Below are 23,766 nucleotides of genomic sequence, written 5' to 3' on the forward strand. Positions count from 1 at the left end.
GAGTGTGAGTCGAAGTCGAGGTCGGACATGACTCTGTGCCCCGCACTCGCAGTCAAGGGAGAGTCGTGCGGGAAGGAAGGAGGGGCACGGCACCACTAGCCAAAAATTCAGGCCTGACACGCGCCCAGCCAATGGCACCAACAACCGCTGAGCTGCACCGACAGCAGGGCAGGAGCCAGGGGTTCAGGTGGTCCGTGCTATCTTCTGTCAACTGCCCTTGTTCGGGGCCAACGTCCAACGCACAGCGCTGTACCCGGCGCCGGAACAACCGGGCATCCGGGGAAAAAAGTCGGCGGGGCAGCCAGCGTACGGAGCTTCACAGCTTCTGGTAGCCTGGGCAGAATTTCCTGACGCTTCGCAAGCCCTCTCTCTCCCTCCCCACGTTGACGAAGCCGCCATTCCCCGTCAACGCTACCGATAGCTGCAGCCATGGCCGCCCTGTTCGAGCAGCCCCGAAACGGCACCCTTTTCCTGGGTGGCCAGAAGATCTCTGGTTCTGATATTAGAGACCAAAACGGTATGTGTCTTGTCCCGCCTTTCTGCTAGGTGTTAGGGGGGAAGTGGGGGAAGCATCGAGACCGATGTTTGATATTGGTAATATCAAGACGACACATACTGACACGGCACAGTTCTTGCTACCCAAGCGATCGCAAATGTTGTCAAGAGTTCCTTCGGCCCCAGCGGCCTCGACAAGATGATGGTGGACGATATTGGCGTAGGCAACTCCGATCCCCTGTCGCCCTCGAGCATCCTTCTCACACTGCACTAGGATGTTACTGTCACCAACGATGGTGCCACGATTCTCAGCCTTCTCGACGTCGAGCACCCCGCCGGCAAGATCCTCGTCGACCTTGCGCACCAACAAGACAAGGAGGTCGGTGACGGCACTACCTCTGTTGTCCTGATCGCCGCCGAGCTTCTGCGACGAGGAAACGAGCTCATGAAGAACCGAATACACCCTACCACCATTATTACCGGTTACCGACTTGCCCTGCGAGAAGCTGTCAAGTACCTCAACGAGAACATCAGCACCAAGGTCGATGAACTCGGTCGGGAATCGCTCATCAACATCGCCAAGACCTCCATGTCCAGCAAGATTATTGGTGCCGACTCCGACTTCTTTGCCGATATGGTTGTCGATGCTATGCAGGCTGTCAAGTCTACCAACAACCGAAATGAGGTCAAATACCCCGTCAAGGCCGTTAACATCCTCAAGGCCCACGGCAAGAGCACTCTGGAGTCGGTCCTGGTCAAGGGTTACGCCCTGAACTGCACTGTTGCTTCACAAGCGATGCCCACACGGATTCAGGATGCCAAGATTGCTGTTTTGGATATGAACCTGCAAAAGGAGCGCATGAAGCTTGGTGTCCAGATCACCGTGGACGACCCCCAACAGCTGGAGCAGATCCGAGCTCGTGAGTCGGGCATGATTCTTGAGAGGGTAGAGATGATCCTGAAGGCGGGCGCCAACGTTATCCTGACCACCAAGGGTATTGATGACCTCGTGCTGAAGACATTTGTTGAGAAGGGTGCTATGGGTGTGCGAAGATGCAAGAAGGAGGATCTCCGACGAATTGCACGAGCGACCGGCGCCACTCTCCTCAGCACACTCTCTGACCTGAATGGCGACGAGAAGTTCGATCCTTCATACCTGGGTTATGCCGAGGAGGTTGTCCAGGAGCGCATCTCGGATGACGAGTGCATCCTGATCAAGGGTACCAAGGCTCACTCTTCTGCCTCTTGCATTCTCCGTGGCCCCAACGACTTCACCCTTGACGAGATGGAGCGCTCCGTCCACGACTCTCTGTGCGCTGTGAAGCGAACTCTTGAGAGTGGAAGCATTGTTCCTGGCGGTGGTGCTGTTGAGACTGCCCTCCACATCTATCTCGAGGAGTTTGCCGGCACTGTCGGCTCTCGGGAACAGCTCGCCATCGGCGAGTTTGCGCAGTCCCTCCTCGTCATCCCCAAGACCTTGGCCGTCAACGCCGCCAAGGACGCTGCCGAGCTCGTGGCCCAGCTGCGATCAAGGCACGCCCTGTCGCAGCGCATCCAGGAGGGCGACGGAAGCGAGGACGAGAAGACGATTGCGCGCAAGAAGGGCTACAAGAACTACGGCCTGGACCTCGCGCGCGGCAAGGTCGTGGACGAGATCAAGATTGGCGTGCTGGAGCCCAGCATCAGTAAGATCCGGCAGCTCAAGAGTGCCGTCGAGGCCTGCATCAGCATCATGCGCATTGATACCCTGATCAAGTTGGATCCTGAGCAGCCGGCGGATGACGGACATGGCCATTAGATGAATAATGAGTTCGGACAGGGTCAGGTATAGAATTCAAAAGCTGGCAATTGTCTGTTCATGTGTAATCTGTAACTGTTCTTTCGTGAGGTCAAGGTCTATGTACGGGAGTCATGATGAGATGCAAGACTGGATTTGACACGTTGGGCATTGTGTGAATAGGAACATCATGATATGAGATACCGGCATAGATATCGGTCTTGGCTCCAGTGCTTGAGTCTTTAAGTTGGGTAGTTGACTGTTGAGAAGCAATACAAACCCAGTGTAAACATCTCGATAATGAATGGACACAATACAGATATCGACTTGGCATGCACACGTGAGATACGCAATGAAATTCAATTAGTACAACGTCTCTCACAGGAGATCGCATCTTGCACTTGTTCCCACTCTTCCCCCTCAAAATCCTCTTTGAGCCTGTCGACTGAATTTTCCTAGGACGTTTTATTTTTATACAATGGACTCAAGGCCACGTCTAAGAAATCAGCAACTTGCGCCCACCGGGGCCTTGGTGTGTGTGTCCGCCCGCCAGTCTAATGCTCCATCAACTCTTCTCTTCCCCTTCCTTATAAAAAAGAATACTCTTACATCCCACGGGGATCCCGCTTAACCGACGACCAGCTTGCCATCCTCGGGGAAATCGTACTCGGGGATCTCGAGGTTGAGAGGGGCAGGACCCTTCCTTATTCGGCCGGAGATGTCGTAGTGAGAACCGTGGCAAGGGCAGAACCAGCCACCATAGTCACCGGCCTCGCCGATGGGGACACAACCCAGATGGGTGCAGACACCTGCCGATATGTTAGCATCCATCATCAAAGCATTGATGACCTAGACATCACGTACCCAGCATGACAAGCCACTCGGGGTCCTTGACACGCGCGCTGTCCTCCTCGGGGTCTCGCAGGGAGGAGATGTTGACCTTGTTCGCCAAGTCGATCTCCTCCTGGGTTCGGTGTCGGATGAAGACGGGCTTGCCTCGCCACTTGATAATGACCTGTACCCGTTTAGTGATGCTGCCATGATGATCCGGAACCCTTTCCAACTCACGTTCTTGCCCTCGGGGATGGTGCTCAGATCAACCTCAACCTTGGCCATGGCCAGAACGTCGGCGGAAGCAGACATGTTGACGAGGAACTCTATCACGCCAGCGTCAGCAAATCATCAATTGACCATGCCGGATGCCATGCCATCAGCCAGCAACGCCAATTGCATCCCAATGGCACGGCACGCCCGCGTGAATCCGGATTCAACCCACCCTGGACGGTGCTCTTGGCACCAGCGGCGCTGACGGCACCGAGGGCGCCAACCATGAAGTACGAGTAGAGCTTGTTCTTGCTCTCGCTGCCGGAGGAGACGTAGGCACCAAAGTCGGGGATCTTGGAGCCCTTGGTCTCGCCCTTGAAGGGGCTCGAGTAGGCGGCCGAGGCGGCAGCGCTGTCGGGGCGGACGGCGGTGGTGCTGAGGGCGCGCACAGCAGGGACGGCGGGCCTGGCAGCCGCGCGCAGGCAGAGGCGGGAAGCGGTCGCGAGGGACGCCATCGTGAAGGAGGAGGTCGTGGGGTGTGGCGTGGATGAACGGGTCGTCTCCAAGGGAAGGTTGAGGTCTTTTCCTTGGTGTGGTATCGGCTGATGATGCTTTGCCGAAAGTTTTGGGTGAAAAGTGCGGCCTGAGGCTGCAAATCAGCTTCGAGCTCGGAAATTGGCGACTCCCCATTGGCCCGGCCACTTTCGGGTGGGGCTTCCGGACTCTCCCGGGGCATCTGGGTTCTCTGGGAGCTTTCGCCATCACGAGGATTGGCCCAATAGAGACAGTCATTGCCACGCAAAACCACATATTGAAGTGCTGGAATATGAGAAATTGGCCCTTACACACTGTTAATTCCATCATTCACACTTTACACGGCTCAATGGATCCAGCTTGTTGTTGATGCGAGGTTCATTCAATGACCAATCAGCAAACGACCCTTTCGTCCGTCACTCTAACAAGGCCTGGCCATACCCTTGTAAAGCCCAACATGATACAACAAATCCATGATATCTCCCACTCTAACAAGTCTGTCTTCATTATCATTTCAATGCATCCTCCTCAACTCCTCAATCAAGTTCCGCATGTCTTCAACACTCGGTCCAAGCCCCTCGCACACCAACTCCTGTTTCCCTTCGTCCATGTCCAAAAACCTCTCTACCATTTCTCCGTCTATGAAGCGATATGGTCCATCACTCTCCCGGTTTTCATTTCGGAATGACCGCCACAACTTGAACTCAATATTGCCTGGCGCATGGATGTACTCTTCCATTCTTGACTGAAAGTTCATGAGAAGGTCCTGATACTGCGGGGCGATGTCTCCGTAAAGATAGAGCGAGCCCTCAGCCTGATGACACTGTTAGCCCTGTTTAAACGATGAACCAGATATACTTACGGATGCAAGAAACGCCCTCGGGTGCACAATAGTATTGTCCCCGGCTGGAACATGGAGCTTCCGAATGCGATTAATCTGCTCACCAATGCCAATCTCACTCGTCACCTCGAGTCTGCTGCGGTCTTGTTCAGTTGGAGCATCAGCGTTTCTCTGTAGAACGATGAGATTTCCTTGAGAGTCAGCCTCCAGCCATCTTTCTTCGTCTAGATGGCAGAGAGAGGTTGTCCAGATAGGCTCATAGTGCCGTGCTCGTTCTTCCAGCTTGGCCTTGCGGCCATCTTGTGCCGGAATAAACTCAACCAGGGAGAGAGACTGCATCAGGTCGCCCACGCCGATCATGTTGCCCGAGATGTCCAGATCTATGGGAAGTGCAGCCGGTCTGTAAGCAGCAAGCTTCTCAAGAGACCCAGAGCTACTTGTGTCTTGCGAGTAGTTGTACACAACCACCGTCTTGGACAGCCCGGCCACAATGTAGTCATCCATCATCCCCAAGCATCGACAGGGTCCCTTCAGGTTGTGGGAAACAATCTGATACACCTGGCGATGCTCATCAACGCCGAGAACGAGGATTCGACCAAGAGTCCCGTTGGCCTCCTGAACCTGGCCGTCGTTAATGAAACTCGTCCCCACGATGAATCGTTCCGTGAGGTTTCCGCCGGCATCGGGAAGTTCGGCACGGATCACGCACTCGACGATTTCCAGTGTGCTTGAAGCATTTAATAAGAAGGGTTCCCCTAGCTCCTTGAAGACAATCTCATCGACAAGTCTAAAGGAACTGGTAACAACCTCCTCATTGAGAACCAGTTCCTTTTTAATAGAACCCAAGCCAAAGGCCTTCAAGCCTGGAGAGTACGCTACCCGCCTGACCGTCTCATGGACTGGCAATGCCTTAACATGAGTTAAACGCTCTTTGTCAACGTGGCAGATCCGAATATGGCTATCCGTAGACAAAACGATCGAGTCTGGGAAGGCATGAGAATCAAAGGGGGCAACGAATGTAGCGTCGTCGGCTGTCGTGGCGGAGAAGATAATGCGACCTTCGGAGCTGTAAATCAGACTCGCGTGCTCAGTCGTCACAAAGACGTTGGATGTACCGTCGTCTTGGGGTAAAACGTGTAGTCGCGCTGGATTGCTGCCCAAGGTGACGCTTTTGCGACCAGAGACAGCGAAACCTTTGATAGACACGTTGAATGTGACCACAGTTCCATCCTCCATCGCAACCAGCAGTGTAGGCCCGGATGTCTCTGGTGGGTGAAGCTGAACAAGTGCAATATCTCGCGGGACGGTGGCGCTGTCATCGGTCTGTCTCATGGATTCTCCATGAAGTGGTTGAAATGTTGCCATGTCGATCAAGGATATGCGACCCGAGGACCACCAGCCAACTACGCCGATATCAGGCGGATCTCGAGCCGCGTGGATACACGATATCTGATCCGGTTGCTGCGACCCAGGCTCCGCCTGAGTTTGTTGGACATTGACCGCCAAGTTTTGCAACAGATTTAAAGATACAAGGGACGTTCCATCAACTGACAGCAAAGCCCACTTGGTGTTTGCTGAAGCCCTCGTGATGCTTTTCCCAGTTGGGACGTCCCATCTGCTGACGGCAACACCACTCTCCGGATCCAACAAGACAACAGATTTTGGAGTAATCTGGAGCAGCTGGCCATTTGGGAGGTTTGACGCAAGGAGAGTCTCTGTGTCTTGCTCCATGCCTTGAAAAGAGTATATCTCTTCAATCCCTCCATCGGTATCGAAACTCAGGATCCTCGTCTCAGTGATAGATGATACCACCAATGTATCCACCAAGTCGGAGTTGTAGGAGCGAAGAGTAAACAGGCCCCTGGTTCCATCCAGTTCATCAAGGATACCCCTTTCTTCAAGCCCAACACCGCTTCGGATACTTCGAAGGCTTCCATCTTGGTATGCGCCGCAGCCTGCCACTATCCTGGACTGTCCGGAAGAAAATGCATTGCCAGCCTGAGCGTCACCCTCTCTGTTGCCCATGTCCATGATCGAGAAGTCGAGGATTGGTGCGTTGTTAGACAATGACTTGATCAAAAACATGGCATTGGTCTCGGGATCGATTTGGTAGAGCTGAGAATCTCCGTGATGTGAGGCAACAAAAAGGGTGTTATTGCCCATGTAGACCAGGTTGGAGGCTCTTGAAGTGAGAGCGGGCGATTCCCCAAGCTTCATAGGCACAAGTGTCATACCAGTAACCACGACGCCAGTAGCTTCCACGCTTGTCTCGATCGTCAGCATGTCGAGCCGTCCGTAGTCGTCGGCCAAGAAATAATGTGTGCCGTCATACTCGGCCCAAGCCACGAAGACCCTTGGGTCTTTCAGACTCGAAGATACGCTTCTGTGGGTAAGACCATCGTAGTAAGTGAGGAGGGTCTCGCCAACAATGAGCAAGCCGCCTAGATGAGCCTTTGCGCCTTCGGTATTCCGCACATGGTAGCGTTTCTCCTCGTCCAGCGGGACGGGGATAAGCATGGAGGCATAAGGATCGGGAATAACAACGTCGAGTTCTCTGTCTTTGTGAGGATCAAACTTGGACACCACGCCGCCCTTGTCGTCATGCGTTAACCTATAAATGGCTAACCGGGCTTCCTCTTGCTCCATCTGAGACTTGTATAAAAAGGCGATGGTTGGATGACCGGTACGGCTGTGGATGAAGGTGCTGGCTTTCATGAAAAGCTCCGTGAGTCTGACTTGATCGAGCACCTCCAGTTTGTTGGTAGAGCCCTTGCGCGTCGGGAGCCGAAAGACGTTGAGAACGCCCTCCCAGAGGTGCATGGCCAGAAACCGTGCTGTTGGATCCACTAGACATTTGTTCTGGCTTTGCGAATGGCGCATGTAGGGTTCCGATAGATCTTCGATAACTCGCTCGATGGTATCAAGTTGCTTCGTCTCGGGGTTCCATGCAAGGTTGAAGTACTGTAGTCGATCGGTGCCAATAAACAGTAGGTCGGTCTCGGATCCTTTGGGTCGCAATCGTTGCAGCATTGATATTGTGCCATGGATGAGTTTGGTCTGCAGGCATTCCATGCCTTCTTCCGTTAGACGCCATATCTCCAACCGGTTCGCCTTGCTATGGTATCTCAATCAGCATCTGGCAAGGCATCTTTGCGGAACAAGAGAGCTCTTACGCTACAACCAGGTCGTCAATATTGGGGTCGAGCACGTTTGCGCGGATCGCATGGCGGATGCTCGTGGCCCTATGAATGGGCGCGACGTACGCCATGATGCCTTATTCTCGGTTGGGCAGGAAATGGCGGGGTGAAGAAGTGGTGATGTTTTGCTCTCGATGAGAGCTATCCCGAGAGCTCCATGTGAGGTGCCGTCCAGTCTGCAGTTCAGCTGCGTCACTGCCGCCGGAGTTAGGACGGATTACAGCGGATGAAGTGGGGGACCGGGGGCCCAACTTCAGGGTTGCTCATGTTATCTAGCGGGGCGCTAAACAACCATGGACGACTGGGCAACCACAACCTGCAATCGGCCTCAAATGCTTCCAGCTGAGCTGAATGGAGCCACCTCAGCAGATCCAGTTCTCTTGAGTGTTCTGCTTAGTAGTAGCTATGAAATTATTAATTTCTCATCTCATTTATTGGCAGAAGCAATCTTTAAGCTCACTGTTATCTTGTACCAAGGTACCTACCTCTTGTTAGAACTCTTGACAAGCCGTCCATGACACCTCCAAGATGTTCGACGGGAAGGAGCTTCATGGGAGTGCCTTCCCTCAAGGACCACAAGACCCAACATGAAAACTTCGACCAAAATCAAACATGCCGACCTATCTTACAAGATCAACAAACTGAATTCAACCCCTTGCTCTCCATACCCCAACTCAATCTTCATGTTTCTCTTTACCCAAGCATCATTCTAGGCGACCCTTAGCAACACCCCGACATGGACGACGGGGCTCACCCAGGCTCAACTGTCATTGACTACGCCCTCAAGAACCAATGTTTCCGTCGTCATAGAGATGCCCCGTACCGATTCCACGATCAGCTTCCCCAACTTCGAACAACTCTTCACCCAGTAGAATCCGACGGACTAGTTCACCAGCCAGGCATCATAGATATCCCTCTTCCTCGTCCCAACATTCAACCACAACCGCCTCCCGAGGGCGAGGCATACTCGTTGCCGGTAGATCCATTCGTACCAAGTACGGCATTATTCCCATTTTTGGGACAAACGAAGCAGCTACGACTACCATCTGAGGCTCTAGACACAGGACACAATGCAGAGAAGGATCTCCAACAATACTTGACTGACATCTATAACAAGAGTTTCTGCGATATCTTGAGCGAGTGGCTCCCATTGAGCCCTGTGAATATTGATAACGATGAAGCACTTGACTTCCCGTCTACTACGATACGATGGAAGTTGTTGGCAGATCGTGAACTAGAGCTTGAAGCTATTTCAGGTTCTGAAGAAACGCAGAGAATCCTACACGAGGAAGAAGTCTCAAGCCATGCAGAATGTTACGGTGACTTGTTTGCGCTGCGCAAGGCAAGTAAAAATAGTCTTGTATGGGCGATGGCGCTGGTCTAACACATCAACAGCAGCCGAAAGCCTACCCTGAGCCACTGTCCGTCCCACTCTCCCCAGCCTCTGACCTGGACGAGCCCTTTGAGCCAAATTCGGACGTTTTGGTCATCGATCTCACTTCGGAACCGAGAAGTCCCGTTGATCCCGCCGTCGAGAAACTACAACAGGACTTACATGATGGCTGTTTGGACTCGGAGCCGGCAGCTCCATCAACCATGCCCAGTTCTCCCCCGGCACCTCGAGCCGTCTTCCTCGGTGATACAGAAGACAAGGCATCGAATTACAAACTTGATGTGCCTCTAATGCCATCCAGCCCCAGGGGCAGTCAAGAGCTGCAGCATCACGGCGAGATCTTTGCGCTTCAAGGGATAGATATTGGGCACACAGTTCAACCACGAGAGGAGCCTCAAGGATTCTTCGACGAGGAAATGTCAGCTATTCTGGCGGGTTATCACGCTCAGACAACGCAGATGCTGGAGAACGAACGCCCAAATCCAGCGGAGTCGCTTCTGAGGATGCCCGTTCCGGCCCTCGACTTTCACATACCTGACCCGGACTGGAGTGTGCAGTTGTCAACCCCCGAAGATCACTTCCAGTGGCTACGGGAGAACCTCATGTCTGCCTTTCAGCTGGATTCTTCAATCCAACCGGCTGGCTTGAGTGCTTCACTGAAATGGACGCCGGTACCCCATGGAAGCGGCCAAATTTCACTGAACGAGGAGATGGAGCAGCTTGGGCCGGCCAGTCGACAATTTTTAATGTTGGAAGTACCTCGTCTGAGTAGCCGCGACTATATTGACAAAGCATCTGGGTTGAAGATCCTCCAAGTCTTGGAGGATGAGGAAATGGAAGCTGAAGCCCCGCCTCCTGAAGCTCCATCTCCTGAAGCGCCGACTGTAGCTGTATCTCAAGCAACTGCTGCACATTGCCCGCGCCCCAACTTGCCCGGTATGCCGCGTTGTGCGCCCTCGCTGGATGATTTGTTGAAATCCAGATACCAACAAGGCCGCCAGACTTTAAGGAGGAAAGCTGGGGAAGAGTCAACTGGCCTCCTCTTGGGATCTAGTGACCCTAGCGCGACGAGCAACTTGTTATCCAGCTTTATGGAACTTCGTCATGCGAAAAAGCCAAAAACAACACACAGTACTATCCAGCAGCCTTCTCGGCAGCCCATTCATATATCAACCCAACGGCCCCATCCGGCCCCTTCGCCGTCTCAGCTCTCAGCAAACGAAACCACTGTCGAAGAGCAAGCCCCAGAATCTGGCAACCATGGAATGAGGGATGCACCGACCCCGGAGTTCCATGTTCCTACTGATGCTTGCCGCTTTATTGTTTCCTCGAGTTTGAATCGGAATGTCCTTTCACAACTGGACAAGTCATGGCCGCAACTCGAGCTCGTGGATAGGGATTTCTCTCAGTACAACACAGTTATCTGGTCCTCTGGCTCCGCCCAGCGGAAGGAGGTCATTTCTAGAGTATCCTTCGAAGCCGATGTTTCTCTTTGTCCATCAGCCGGCATAATCGTCACGACGATGCTGAAAGTCAGGCAAAAACCTCTCCCCGGTTCAACTGCTCTGTCACCGCTTCGCGAACGAGTGCAGGCTGTGAGCACCAAATACGAATATCTCTTCATCCTCGTCTCAGAGTCAAACCCAGTGGGAGAATACGTTGGCTCACCGAGCACGTCTGATATGATGGTGTATGCCGACTTTGTGCGTTTCACAGCGGGTCTCCAGCGAGGCATCACGACATACCTCGTCTCGGGTGCAGAGTGTACCCTTTCGAAGTGGATTCTATCGCTGATGTGTCGCTATTCTCCGCAAGCGAAGCAACTTGGAAAAGCTCTCGACTTCCACGACACAACTTGGGAGCTGTTCCTCCGTCGGGCAGGTCTCAACATTAACGCAGCACAAGTCATCTCAGAAGCTCTAGTCTCAGAATATGGCAACCTGGGGCTCGCCAGCTTTTTGACTATGACTACAGAAGAACTAGTCTCAAAATTTGGTCCGATTATGGGAGGTGAGAGAGTGTTGAGGAATGTGTCCCGAGGCCTGCACCAGCAATGGTTGTAAGAGTTTGGTAGTATCCCAAAATCACGAGATAACTGATCAAGGAACGAAGACTTACCTTCGGTCCCTGGCCGAGTACGGTGATCCTCCGTCTCAGAGTGGCTTATGGGTGCTGTAATGTATGGGGTCCTTGTCGGGATATGACTACAGAGGACCGGTGGTTCAAGATCTCAACTCTTTATGCACCCGCTTGTCGCCAATATGCGAAGCCAATGGACAGGAGAGGCTTCCGGTCTTTGCCACATACAGCGCACGAAACAATGCCCGCCAGGGCTGGTGAGGTGGTTCTATTGCCTTGTCCCCTTACCGTCTACGTTTATGCGTCTAATCATGCAAGTAACCGAATTCTACAGATGGGTCTGGTACCCTGATTGACAAGCTGACCATGGCACAAGGACGATTTAACACACCTCCCACATGGGGCGAGGTAGCGTCCGCGTTGGAAGTGTGCCATGCGTTGACTTGAGACCGACATAGACGACGCGGCGTGAGGGATTCGTCAATGTGACGGACCGTGATGCCAGGCCATAGTAGTCGGAGATGGAGTGTGTGAGCCAGCGCCTTGGGGATTGTTAGTAACTTCGTCTTGGGGACAAGATAAAAAAGGGGTACTGACTTGAAGGCGGCGCTCTCGTCGGTGCCAAACGAGTCAAACACCATTCCCGAATCGACAGTCTCCTGCGAGACCTCTCGATGGGCATGTTTCCATGTGGCCCTCTTCTCCCTCAACTCCCTCATGGCACCGTTCCTGCCCACAAACACGATCTCCTCATCCTCCGAGTCCATCTCCTCGGCAGCACTGTCAATATCCACATCTTCAACCTGCTGGGCGCAGATATACTGCCTTACAGGCTCCTCCAATGCGCGGACCCAGGTTCGCACAACGGGACTCCGCTTGGTCGCCTCACGCAAATCACGAGGCACCTCACCAACACCGAGTCCCGTAGCACTACCAGTCTTGAGCTGCTGCTTCTTGCGCGTAGCCTGAAGACGGATAGTCTTGTCCTCGACGCGCTGGCGGATTCCGTGGTCCCAGAACTGAGCGAGCTGGTAGGGTACACGGTGGATGGGGTGCGTAGGATGGACCTCGTAGTCGGAGGGCAGGGGGGGCTGGACGTTCGGGACGTGCATCAAGCGGTCTGAGGATTTCCACGATCAGCTGGGCATTTTTGGTTTGGACACCGCAAGAAGCGAGGCGCAAATCATGTCATACCGTTCTCCCATCGTCGGCGCTGGCGACTCCCCTCCTTGCCCTTGAGGATCAAATCACGCCTGCGCTGGCTGTCCCTCCTAGATGGCGGCCGCCTGGGAGTCTCAGTCGGCTCAACACCCTCCTGGTCAATGACGACTTTGCGATCGCTCTTAACCTTGGGGGCTTGGTCGATGGGAATGGAGAGCGGGCTGCCGGTGCCGCGAGCGACGGGGGACACGCTGAGAGATTGGAGGGCCGAGATAGTCCAGGCATCGATGTCGATGGCTGACTTTCTCACGGGTGTGGGAGGCGACTGGACCGGGAGAGCCGACGCAGCAATCGGCGACGAGAGCTGCTGGTCGGGAGGTGGGACGGCACTGTAGATGGCCATGATGAGTAGATTGCGGGGAATTGAGAGATAAGGCTATATCTAGGTTTGGAGGAGAGGAATGATGCTGGAGATGGATGCTCCGGATAGCAATGGCAATCTGGGAGGAGGAAGAGAGATCCCTAGGACTGTAGGTGATGAGAGAATAAGAGAAAAGCCTCTTGCCGGTGTGAGGAGGAGGTGGTTACTTGATGGATGGATGCCATCTTGAAAGGCCGATACGTATCGACAAGGACGAGGTGATTCATCCTCGAGATTAGCCAATCACATGCTGGCGCATTCCCACACGGAGAGCAGGGGATCCATCCATTCTCCGTGCGAATGCGAGTCACCCGTCGGCCGCCTCCTTCCAGTCGAAGCCTTGGATGCGTGGGCGTGAGTGCGAGCATCAAGTTCCTTTGGCGGATGAGGCTGTTCTGAAAGCGGCTACAGGCGCATACTTTTTATCTGGTGATTGTTCCAGGTGATGTCCCCCAATTCCTAAGCCATCGCCATCACATCACGACCTTGGCAGGCAGAATTGAATACGTACCCCGGCTTTGAGTTGAGTTGGAGAATGCATGCCCCAGGATAAGCATCCAATGTAGGAGTCATCAACCCCCACTAGATCCCTAGCATGTAATTGAATGAGTCAAGCGGAGAGAGATTGGATCCGGGCTGAAGGAAGAAAAAAGTATGCAATTCTAAGGTAGACAAGAGTTATGCCATCCTAACTTGAACCAAGAATCGATCAACGCGAATAAATTATGGGATATCAATGCTCGCTGTAAACCCCCTGTGTTGCGTTGCGCTGCGCTGCGCTGCACTGTGCCTCTCGCGGCTCAACCCATCAGTGCTCGGTAGTGTCGTAGCTCTTGTGAGGGTTGCCTATTCCGCCAGGCCTCAGCAGCGGCTGACTCTCCCGCTCAATGGCGCGTTCCTCGCGCTCTTGGATATCGTCGAGGTCTTCCTCCGTCTCGGCGTACCGTTCCGGATGACCCGTAAACGGACCCGGCAGGCCTCGCTCCCAGCCCTCCGAGTAGGTTCGGGGGGCCGCGGGTCTCTGGGGAGTGCTCGAGTACTGAACAGGCGACTGCGGCGCGCTGTCGACGTAGCCGTTGGCATAGCCCTCGCGGCGCCGAGCCGTGTATTCGTAGTAGACGCCCATGATGAGCACAGAGCCCTGCATAGACGCCGTGATCAGGTAGATGAACCAGGTGCTCCAGCCTTCCCAGCCCAGGCGAGCAAACAGGCTTGCCGCAAACAGGAAACCGCCGGGTGTCTGGATGCACATCATCGGGATGCTGAGACTTCCCACGTGCTTAAGGTGGTAGGTCATCCAAATCTGCGGCACGTACTGGATGGCAGCCAGGACGGTAGCCATGATGCCGAGCAGATTAGCCCAGAAGACGAGGTGATCGGGGAGGGCGATGAAGAAGACGCCTGTCAGGATGATCACGATGAGGCCATGGAGAACGCAGAGGAGACCGACCAGGACAGCTGTCTGCCATCGAGGAGCATCTCCGCGGAGTTCCTCTGGAGGAACATTGGCCTGTCTATAACGGAAGAAGATGAGGAAAAGAACGAGGCTATACAAAGTGTTAGCTGAGGGGGCAAGTAGACGCATAGAGAGCTTACATGAGACTGAAGCAGACCCATTGGGCGCCGAGTTGAGCAACACCCAGTAGTCCAGCAGCGCATTCAAATGTGCCAACCTCGTAGCAGCAACCGATGGCAGCTCGGGACGGCGCGACAGTCAGAATATTGGCGAAGCCGGCAGTGGCGGAAGTGGTTCCCAGCAGGACAAAGTACGGTGAGATGCCCTCCGAAGTGCCCCGTGAGATGATGCGGTAGTGCTGGGGGAGGTAGGACACGAGGATACCGAGCAGGATGACGCTACAGTCACAGTCAGCACACGTCAAAGTCCCTTGTTAAAGAGAATCGCAATGGATATGTACATGGAGACGATGAGCTCAAGGTACGAGGGCGCCTTGAGCTTCGCGCATCGGTCCTCGCCGGGGGCGAAGATTTCCATGGCGGACATTGACATTGTGGATAGACAATGCCGCGACCCTCGATATTCCCACGAGGGCGGATGGACAACCAAAGGGAAAGGGAAGAGAAAGGATCGTCAAGAAGATTCAGGGGTTCTCCCCGAATTAAAGAAGAGGCTTATTACAAGCCCAAGTAAAAGGGCGGAGAGACGAGGGAGCGTTTGTTTCGCGAAGGGAGTTTGGAAAGGAAAGGCGAAACGGCGCGACTCGACTCGACTCGAACTGGGGGTGGGCGGGCTTGGGCGTTGCTGGGAGGTGACGTATGATGGGCGCTCGCCTCTCTTTAGTTGGTGTTTTTTTTTCTGCCCAGGCGAGGCTGTGAGGGGGAACCGGCCGAGCTTAGACGGGGGGCAGGTATTTGGGTGATAGGCAGGTATACGATCCTCGGATCGAAAACGAAGCAGTGCAGCTTTAGCGAAGCAACGGTCTGAGAGCTACGAGACCATGATTGGTGAAGAATGTATTCCGTTTTGAGACAGACACGAGATACGAGATGTTGGTATGCTGGGTTCTCTGTTGCTCGCTGTTGGGGTTGATGAAGGAAGAAAGTAGGAAGTGGGTGGTTGGAAGCTTCGGAGAATTTAAGAACAGAAGACCCAGTGACATTGGAGAAGCTACAGTGCTGTTCGCCTTGTCCGCCTTCTGCAACCTACAAAGGTACCAGCAAATCATGTAGTCCACGGATGAAACCTTGAGAAGCGGGCGGCTCGAAACGGCAACTCTATGGAAAGGGTGCCTGTCCTGTCCTGTTGTGTGTGATCCATGGATTGGAGAAAAAAACGTCGTTTGGTCAGCTGAGTGCGCCTAACTCCCCGTCGACAGCGTGTACCTGTGCTATATCCGTACCTAGGATGGAAGCGAAAAGCCAAGCGAGGTCGCCGAGAAATGGATGCTTGCTTTCATCAGAATCTGGTCTGTTCTTGATCACCTCGTCTCATATCCCCGCCAAGCCGGAGAAAGGCCCATCACGAGAGCGAATCCGAGCTAGAGCGTCTCTGCCTGTTGGTCCCTGCAGGACCGGATGGATACCTACTCTTTGGAGGCCGCTGAGCTCGCTCGCTGTCTTGTCCTGGGCGGCCTGGTTGTCGGCAGTACAGGCACAGCAGAGAGGGAAAACAGCCTTGGCGCCAATGCCGATGACGTCGCCGTGATAGTGCAAGGCAGATGGTTGTGTGGATCATCCGGCGATAGCCTCGCCTTTGGGGACAAGGGTAACGAGAGAAGAGGAAGCATCCATACTGACTACAGTTGGAGAATGAACTGCAATGCCATCTCTAATGGTGATTTATAGATGTCGAGATTAATTGGGCGCTGTATTTACTGCTTCTGTCCTTGCAAAGGCAACATCTGGTGCAAATACCTGCGTGGGTAACACAAGCCCACTCCAGCTGATGCTGATTCAAGAGGTACCCACTCCAATTCCTCATTTTCCTGCCCATCCCCATCTCGCAACCTTCACCTCAACTTACACCATGGATGATCCCAAACCTACAGCAGAACCAGCTCCCGACTCCGCGAGCAATCCACATCCCGTATCAGAGCCTGCTCCCTTGGATACCGATAACGATCGACCGCCCCAAAATTCACCCTCTATCAATCTCGTCGCCGAGAACTTGATCAGTCGAGAGCCTTCACAATTGAATCAGAACAGCTTCTACACTTCAGCCCAATGGACCGCCGACGGAACATCTCTCCTCGTCTCCTCCTCCCTCTACTCCATCTCCACCTTTGTCCTCCCTGACGACCTCCTCGACCCAGCCTCGTCCCACCCACGCCATCTGGAGCCCCAATCTTCAATCGCCCTCCCTGAACCATCGCAGACTGTCGTCGCCGCGCCCTTCTACTCCCTTGCCGACCCGGCCTCGCAGACCGTCCTCGTCGGCTGTCGCGACCACCCAATTCAGCTCTACCACCTCTTCCCTCCCGAGCACGATGGGGTCGCATCGCGTGCCGCCCCGCTCGCCTCGTATAAGCTCATCCGTCAGGAAACGGAAGAGTACATCACACCCTCGTCCATGCTGTGGGAGGCTCCCGGGACCCATTTCCTGTGCGGCTCGGCAAACCGTCTCGACTACTTTGACACGACACGGCCAGGCTCGGATGGTCCTCTTCTCACCATCCCCACAATACCCTCGAAACGGTTCACTGCAAAGGGAGGCGGTGTCGGCATGAAGGGCACCGTCGCAGCCCTAGCAGCTTCCCCTGTCGATGCCAATGGCGGCAGTATTGTTGCTGCTGGGACGTGGTCTCGTTGGATAGGGCTATACGACGTACATCGCTCGGACAAGGTCATCTCCAACTGGGCTCTCCCACGCCCTGATGATCTAGACGGGGCTTCCGGGGGACAGGGTGTTATCCAGGTACGCTGGAGTCCTTGTGGAAGATATCTTGTCATCAACGAGCGCCACGCCTCTGGCATTGTCGTTTATGACATTCGCGGCGTAGGCCAGCTTCTTTGCACATTAAAGGGTCGAAACGCGCCAACGCAACAGAAGATGACACTTGATGTATTCTCGGGCGACCCCTATGCGCAAACACCATCATTCGAAGTCTGGACAGGGACTCATGATGGCGGCGTTGCAGTTTGGGAGGGCGTGGGTCGTCAGGCCGGAGTCGTAGAGCCTTCCTGGGACTGGAAGGGCCACGAGGCACCTGTCGGGAGCACTGCCCTTCACTCGAGCGGTTCCGTAGTTGCGACGTGCTCTGGAGGATGGGGTTTTGGAGAGTCGCCAGGCGCGCAGACCGTATTCGAAGAGTCGAGCGTTAAGGTTTGGTCGATAGGGGGTTGAAAGTGTAGTAGAACCCTCCATGTTGAAAGGCCTCAAGAGTAAGTGGCACTATGGCATTTTATTAAGCTAACTTTATGCCTTTGAGAGAAGGGAAAAGTATAAAATGGACACGGCTATCTACGCCTGGTGTTCTCAGTCAAGCAGTATTCAAAGGCACGCCGAGGCCAGTCAATGTAAGTATTTTGCTGTTGAAACGTGATTGAATCGATATTCTTGGATGGACGCCACCATCTGCAAATGGTAATCTAGCACTGAAATTAGATGCCCGAAATCGAGAAATGCTGATTTAATCTTGATCATTTACTTATCATTAACTATCTACCATGAATCCTCCAGCGCGTGACCGTGTGGCCATCATATCTCATGATTAACCCAACCGACCAAGTCCATCATCTACTGTATCCAACCCAATCCCGATTTCTTGACGTCGCTGTCTTTGTTTTCGATTTCTTCCCTTCTCTTTCTTCCCTTCTCTTTATTACAAACCCCGGAGAAAAAAGTCTTTGAATGCACGCAGCCTCCACCGGATATCAACTCCCAGTGCCTCGCCGTGAACGCCGGAAACAAACCTGATTATAGCCCCCATTGCGCTTTGTCGTGCTTTAACCATCTTTCCTCTTCGTCAAATCATATACAGCGTCTCCTGGTTTATAGCCATCCCGGGTCTCGGTTCTGTTGCCACAAAGGACCTCCTCCACCGCCGCGTGGTCCTGGATACGCAGCCATGGGACTGCTCATGGCTCCGGGTGTGCTGATGGCAGTGCCTGGCCTCGGCTCTTCTTCGCTGATCCGCCCCAGGCCCGCATTGTAGCCGTGGGGATAGTCGTCACTCTCGCGGGTCAGGGGTATCTCATCGTGCTCCATGTGGGCGCCCCCACCAACTGCAGTAGCCGAGTACCCATACGTGGCTGGAGGATCCCATGGCTCCGGTGTATGATACTCGTCGTCTTCGCGAATAGGTGTGATGTTCCGGCGAGCCACCGGATTCGGTGGGGGCGGGGGTGGGCGAGGTGGAGGATGCGTTTCATCAACCTCCTGCATCGACGGTAGCGGCTGAAAGTTGTGTCTATCATGAGGACCGGGACTAGTAAAGAAAATCTCTGTTAGCACAAAACAAAACTTTTTATCACCGTTTGAGTGGTGATGGGATATGGGCGCTTACCCGACGTGCTGCACTTTGTGTTTCAGGCCCGGCCCCTGGCGCTGGTTGGCCTGTCGGCGCCGGTAGAGCCAAATGGCGGCCACGACTAGGGCGACGACGGCGGCTACGCCGCTGATGGTACCACCGACAATGGCGCCCGTGTTTTTCGTGCCGTTATCTTTACCATCCGTGTCGGGAGCTGCAGCGGCAGCGGTTGAAGTTGTGGCATCCTCATCGGACGTCTTGCTTGCAGTCTCAGTTTCCGACTCGGTTTCTGTTTTTGAAGCAGTTGATGAAGTCTTTGTGGTTTTTGTAGTTGAAGTTGATTCCGTGGAACTCTCCGTCGTTGACGTCTTTGTTGCAGTTGAACTTTTGGTGGTCGAGCTCTTTGTTGTTGAAGCCTTGGTGGTGGCAGATCCAGTCGAGGTCCTCTGCTTGGTTCCAAGCGTAGTCGGTTCAGAAAGCGATATCGCGGTGGCCGTAAGAGGAGCCTTGATGGTCGTGAGTTGAATAGCAGACTGGCCCGAAGCCGTTGCTACCACTTTCGTAGCCAAGCCTGAAGTCGAGCCACATCCATACTGGAAGAATCCACCCTCATAGCTGTTCTTGTAGCAAGAGTCGCCTCCTCCGCAAGTATAGACATACGGGTTCACCTCAGTCTGAGGATCGCTGTTGCCATCAACACATCCTGTAAAAACACCCTGCGTGCAAGATCCTCCATCAGGACAGCATCCAACAGCGCCATGCTCAACGTCCACCACGCAATGCGAGCCTGCTGAACAAGTAGCTGGCAGAGCGGGGTCTCCTCCTACATAACCGCAAACGGTGTTGAACTGTCGTCGCAGCAGATACCCATCGTCGGGGGCGGCCGTCGCAGCGAGAGGATACGGCACGACATTCAGCTCGTGGTACTCGACCGTCTTTGTCGGGTACGGCAGCGCATAACCGGCGGCGAGGTTGGCGATGCTGGAGAAGACGAGCAGCGGCGGTAAGCGTGCCATGAGATCGGCGGGGGTCATGATCTGAAGTCCCGTGATCTCATCCAAACATGGTCTGGCGGGCGGTCGCGCTTGAGGTTATCGATATCGCTTGGGACAGGCAGGGTACTCTCGTAGCGTAGGTAGTGGGTGGGTTTTGTTGGTGTTGATGGTTGTCGATCCTCAGAAAAAGGAAGAAAAGAAGAAAGAAAGAGGAAGCCACGTCTGGAGGAAAAAAATGCGTGACGGCAAAAAAGAGGATGCAAAATCAATAACCGGTGAGCAATGCAATGATGTAACAAGGGGGTGATTGATTGAAAGGGAAGAAGAGAAGAAAGAAAGAAGGAGGGAAAAAGGCCCTTCAACGAAGGGGGCTGTAACACACGCACGCACGTTTACGAGGTATCAAGCAGGGCCACACCTGTTAGACCTGGCTGTCTCTGCGATGTGGGCTGCCGATACTGGTTGTTTCGCAAGGTAGGTAGTTTGGTTGCTAGGCCAGGATGGAGGCTAGACGCAGCCAAGGGAAACGGGGATCTTTCTATCTGTTTTTGCTGGGGATCTCCCTGCCTCTCTCTTTTTCCACTGCCAAGTGACGCCAGGGTCAAGCCGGGGGCCGTTTAAAGTGCTGGCAGCTTGGAGGGGTCTCGTCGCACCGGCATCCGACGCTGTGACGGCGTCTCCCGGGGCGACTTGGATCCAATCGTGAGGGCCGTTGCCGTTGGAGGGGAGGCTGGGCCGGGGTCACGGAGGCCCGGCGGGGGGGTGGTTGGGGGAGGAAGACGGGGGGGAATTGAGAGGAAGAGATTGAAGAGATGACTTTTTGTCGTCGACGGAGCAGATACCCAGTACGGAGTAGACAATGCCAAGGAAACATAACACGACTGGTATGGACGTGGAATAGCACAGCAACCGGCCAAATTACTTGCATCAAATGTCTAAGAGAGCCTGGTGGTCGTCCCTGGATCTTGAGCCTCCTTCAGGCCCTCTTTGGGTTTACCTCCTTGACTCGCTGGCCACGTTGGCATGCTTGTCTCACATGGTCCCACACCCCTTGTTGTTTGGGTCGATCTTGTGCATTGCACTAGCATCGAGATGGTTGCGCCTTGTGCATCTCATCCCGTGTATCCATCCCTTTCAAGGTCCGACCCTTCTTACTCTTGCTCGGGTTGTACAGAGATTTCATGGTCTGCACGGCAGTGTAGATCTGTTACGAACTGGTGCATTCTTCCATACCTCTGCACCTGTCGATACTCGAACTGTTAACGTCATGGTTCATCCATGCATCAGCTGACACACCTATAGCTCCATCCCGGATCCTCTTGGTGGCAGTGTATCCTGTGCTTCTAAATCGGGATACACAACAACTCATACGACGCTTGAGCTGTCCTCGCCTGCATCATGATACAATTATTGTAGAAAATACGATACATTAACTGAAACAATTATTCCTCCTCTCTATAGTTGATTATCCATAATGATTCCTTGCACAAAACCCGATTCCATCCACTTCACATTTGCCCACTAACACTCAGATCCATTCCTGGCTGAACGCCGCGCCACTCCCAAAACACATCAAAATGCATACCAGGAACAACCCAGCCTGACTCGGGTCCCAAAACCTCTCCCAGACGCCTCCTACAGCAACTCTCGCCCGCTGCCCGACCGATTCTCGTCGATGAATCCATTCTCGAGCTCGTACGAACCCTGCTTGCGGGCCTTCTTGGCTGCCTTCTTCTGCTCCTTCTCCCGCTTCTTCTGCTGCCTGAGAGCCTTCTTCTCTTTGCGGCTGAGGTGGGGGAACTCGCTGTCAGGGCCACGGAGGACAAAGCCGGGGTGCATCACGTTGAGGAGCACAAGTGCAAAGAGGATGGGGAACGCATCGAGGCCGAGGGGATAGCCCTCGTGGGTGAGGAGGTCGTTGTGCTCATTGACACCGGGGCCAAACTCGACGAGACGATAAACGATTCGGACCTTGGGTTTGTTAGCTCATGTTTCGTTTATACAACAAGAGGTACTTACGATGATGAGAATCAGGACAAGCAGCATGGTCCAGATGAGCCACTTCATCCGACCAATGTCGCGACCCTCAATCTCCCTGAGCTTATAGTAGAAGAAAGCAGTCAGGCCGCTGAAGATGACGATTATGCCCAGCTGGGCGCCGACACCTGCCATGTAGATCTTTTGCCCGATTCGAATCAGGTTCTGGTCATCGTCGTTGGAGAGCAGACTTCCGCCGCCGCCCTGGACGATGAACAGGATAATGTCGATCCAGACGAAAAGCACCGTCATTCGAATGGCCTTGATGCCTAGGAGCTTGCGGTCGGGCATTCGGAAGTATACCATGCGCGCGACTGCCATGTACACGAAAGCATTGAGCCCTGACACTGTTAGTCGCCTTGCTGAGGCTTGAAGAATGGGCCGGTACTTACACAGTGGTGCAAGCAGGAAGAAGAGCTGTCCCCAAAGCACATATTGAAAGTTCTGCTGATTCCGACTTCCTAGGGTCTTGAAGGTGAAGCCAATCGTTTCCCAAGCTGCACCCATGATGACGACCCAGCAGAATCGCTGAGGCGGGTTAGCGGTGCTCCAATCTTGAGCAACTCAAGAAACTGACCTTTTTGAAAATGATGGCCTGCGTGATATGGGCCAATGTCGTCATGCCAAAGAGCACGCAAAAGGCAAGGTTGGCAGCGAAGCTCGGGTCGAAGAAATAGTTGGCGTTGCAGGCGTCGATAGGAACACGGCCATACTTGTCAGGCACCGCGGTGGTGCAACTGACTGTTGCTGCAGATGATACCGTAGAGGTAGGTACATGTGTGGTGGTGGTGACCATCGTGTAAGTCGTCGAGGGCCGCGTCTAAGTGAAGTCGTCTTTAGCCTGGATGCTAAGCTGGAGCTGCTGTCTGTCTGTCTGATGGCGAAACATTTTGAACATCTTCTCCCAAGCCTTTATGTATTTCCTCAGGACTCAATCTATACGATGAATGCTGCGTTTGGCGAGGTTTGAACATTTTTGGCACTTCTCTGAGGCTCAGATCAAGCCCCGACAGAAGTTGCTGGAGAAGGGTGACCGGGGTTGCTTGGATGAGACGCGCGTGCTCGCCAAAGCTCGCCAAAGCTAAGGCAGGCTCAGCCAACAAGAGCGTCGAGAATGCGACGTGGATGGGACATGGAGTAAGCGACTCGGACCCGATGTCATGTAGGGCTGACAGAGGCTTGCTTCTCGAAGGGCTGGACATGTGTCTAGCTCGTGAAATGGCTGAGGAAATCTGCCTTTTTGGCGAGCTGGGCCGTTGGAGGCTCTTAAATCTTCAGAGGCTTGGCTGTGAGGTTGTTGCTTAGACGGGCGAGCTGCCAAGTGATTTCGGACTGCGCCGCGATGAGCTTCAGTTGTTCTCACATTTGGCGGCGTCACTATTGCTTCTCTTCAACATTACTCCGTACTCCCGAGTCCCTTGCAAGGTCGATTTCGATTGGCTTGAAGCACTGTCGCTTACTGCAACTGAGATTTGATGCTTGCGTATGCCATGACACGGGTTGACGACGCCATCGTCAAGAGATGCTTTCTAAGCCATTGTCAAGGCTTGTTTAGTTTCTGCCTAGTTCCTGGAGATGAGATCAAGTCTATATTTACTCTTCTGCGTGTTTCAAAGCACAGAATCTCAAAGTCGGTGTGGTGACACGTTGCCAAGACGCGTAGGCCATACGAGCAGTACGAGATGGCCCAAGATCAGCTTGTAGGGCTGAGAATTGAAGCTTTAAAAAAAGGTTCTTGATCATGGTTCCTGGAGTTTTGAGAGGATCTGCATCACGTTATTCAACGGGAGGCTTTGCAGCGGTTAACTTAGATTGTGGCTCAACCTGAAACTGAACATGAAGCAATTTGACTTTGAGGGGTATCG

General features: G+C 53.8%; 9 protein-coding genes across 9 annotated transcripts; 3 read left to right on the top strand and 6 right to left on the bottom strand.

The window, feature by feature from the left end:
• Positions 1–429: 429 nt before the first annotated feature.
• On the top strand, positions 430–2,293 carry MRS44_006611 (uncharacterized protein; the record flags this gene model as incomplete). Its single annotated transcript, XM_046274566.2, has 3 exons — positions 430–517; positions 630–715; positions 770–2,293. The coding sequence occupies 3 exons, from the start codon at positions 430–432 to the stop codon at positions 2,291–2,293; spliced, it is 1,698 nt and encodes a 565-aa protein (XP_046139780.1).
• Positions 2,294–2,899: 606 nt separating this feature from the next.
• MRS44_006612 (uncharacterized protein) lies at positions 2,900–3,831 on the bottom strand (the record flags this gene model as incomplete). Its single annotated transcript, XM_046274565.2, has 4 exons — positions 2,900–3,081; positions 3,137–3,287; positions 3,341–3,429; positions 3,549–3,831. The coding sequence occupies 4 exons, from the start codon at positions 3,829–3,831 to the stop codon at positions 2,900–2,902; spliced, it is 705 nt and encodes a 234-aa protein (XP_046139779.1).
• A 533-nt stretch (positions 3,832–4,364) lies between these two features.
• MRS44_006613 (uncharacterized protein) lies at positions 4,365–7,959 on the bottom strand (the record flags this gene model as incomplete). The annotated part of the gene is made up of 3 exons (XM_046274564.2): positions 4,365–4,664; positions 4,713–7,806; positions 7,865–7,959. 3 exons carry the CDS (start codon positions 7,957–7,959, stop codon positions 4,365–4,367), a joined length of 3,489 nt encoding a protein of 1,162 aa, XP_046139778.2.
• Positions 7,960–8,624: 665 nt separating this feature from the next.
• MRS44_006614 (uncharacterized protein) lies at positions 8,625–11,344 on the top strand (the record flags this gene model as incomplete). The annotated part of the gene is made up of 2 exons (XM_065621830.1): positions 8,625–9,234; positions 9,294–11,344. 2 exons carry the CDS (start codon positions 8,625–8,627, stop codon positions 11,342–11,344), a joined length of 2,661 nt encoding a protein of 886 aa, XP_065477902.1.
• A 398-nt stretch (positions 11,345–11,742) lies between these two features.
• Positions 11,743–12,924, bottom strand: MRS44_006615 (uncharacterized protein; the record flags this gene model as incomplete). The annotated part of the gene is made up of 3 exons (XM_046280501.2): positions 11,743–11,902; positions 11,958–12,480; positions 12,555–12,924. The coding sequence occupies 3 exons, from the start codon at positions 12,922–12,924 to the stop codon at positions 11,743–11,745; spliced, it is 1,053 nt and encodes a 350-aa protein (XP_046139776.2).
• An 826-nt stretch (positions 12,925–13,750) lies between these two features.
• On the bottom strand, positions 13,751–14,950 carry MRS44_006616 (uncharacterized protein; the record flags this gene model as incomplete). The annotated part of the gene is made up of 3 exons (XM_046277014.2): positions 13,751–14,489; positions 14,539–14,796; positions 14,859–14,950. The coding sequence occupies 3 exons, from the start codon at positions 14,948–14,950 to the stop codon at positions 13,751–13,753; spliced, it is 1,089 nt and encodes a 362-aa protein (XP_046139775.1).
• A 1,476-nt stretch (positions 14,951–16,426) lies between these two features.
• On the top strand, positions 16,427–17,743 carry MRS44_006617 (uncharacterized protein; the record flags this gene model as incomplete). The annotated part of the gene is made up of 1 exon (XM_046280500.2): positions 16,427–17,743. One exon carries the CDS (start codon positions 16,427–16,429, stop codon positions 17,741–17,743), a length of 1,317 nt encoding a protein of 438 aa, XP_046139774.2.
• Positions 17,744–18,391: 648 nt separating this feature from the next.
• Positions 18,392–19,903, bottom strand: MRS44_006618 (uncharacterized protein; the record flags this gene model as incomplete). Its single annotated transcript, XM_046276221.2, has 2 exons — positions 18,392–18,827; positions 18,906–19,903. The coding sequence occupies 2 exons, from the start codon at positions 19,901–19,903 to the stop codon at positions 18,392–18,394; spliced, it is 1,434 nt and encodes a 477-aa protein (XP_046139773.1).
• A 1,596-nt stretch (positions 19,904–21,499) lies between these two features.
• MRS44_006619 (uncharacterized protein) lies at positions 21,500–22,697 on the bottom strand (the record flags this gene model as incomplete). Its single annotated transcript, XM_065621831.1, has 4 exons — positions 21,500–21,835; positions 21,884–22,242; positions 22,294–22,429; positions 22,479–22,697. 4 exons carry the CDS (start codon positions 22,695–22,697, stop codon positions 21,500–21,502), a joined length of 1,050 nt encoding a protein of 349 aa, XP_065477903.1.
• Between the last annotated feature and the right edge of the window lie 1,069 nt (positions 22,698–23,766).

The sequence above is a fragment of the Fusarium solani genome (assembly GCF_023522795.1).
Source record: "Fusarium solani strain SB1 chromosome Unknown bctg00000003_1, whole genome shotgun sequence".
NCBI classification, from domain to species: domain Eukaryota; kingdom Fungi; phylum Ascomycota; class Sordariomycetes; order Hypocreales; family Nectriaceae; genus Fusarium; species Fusarium solani.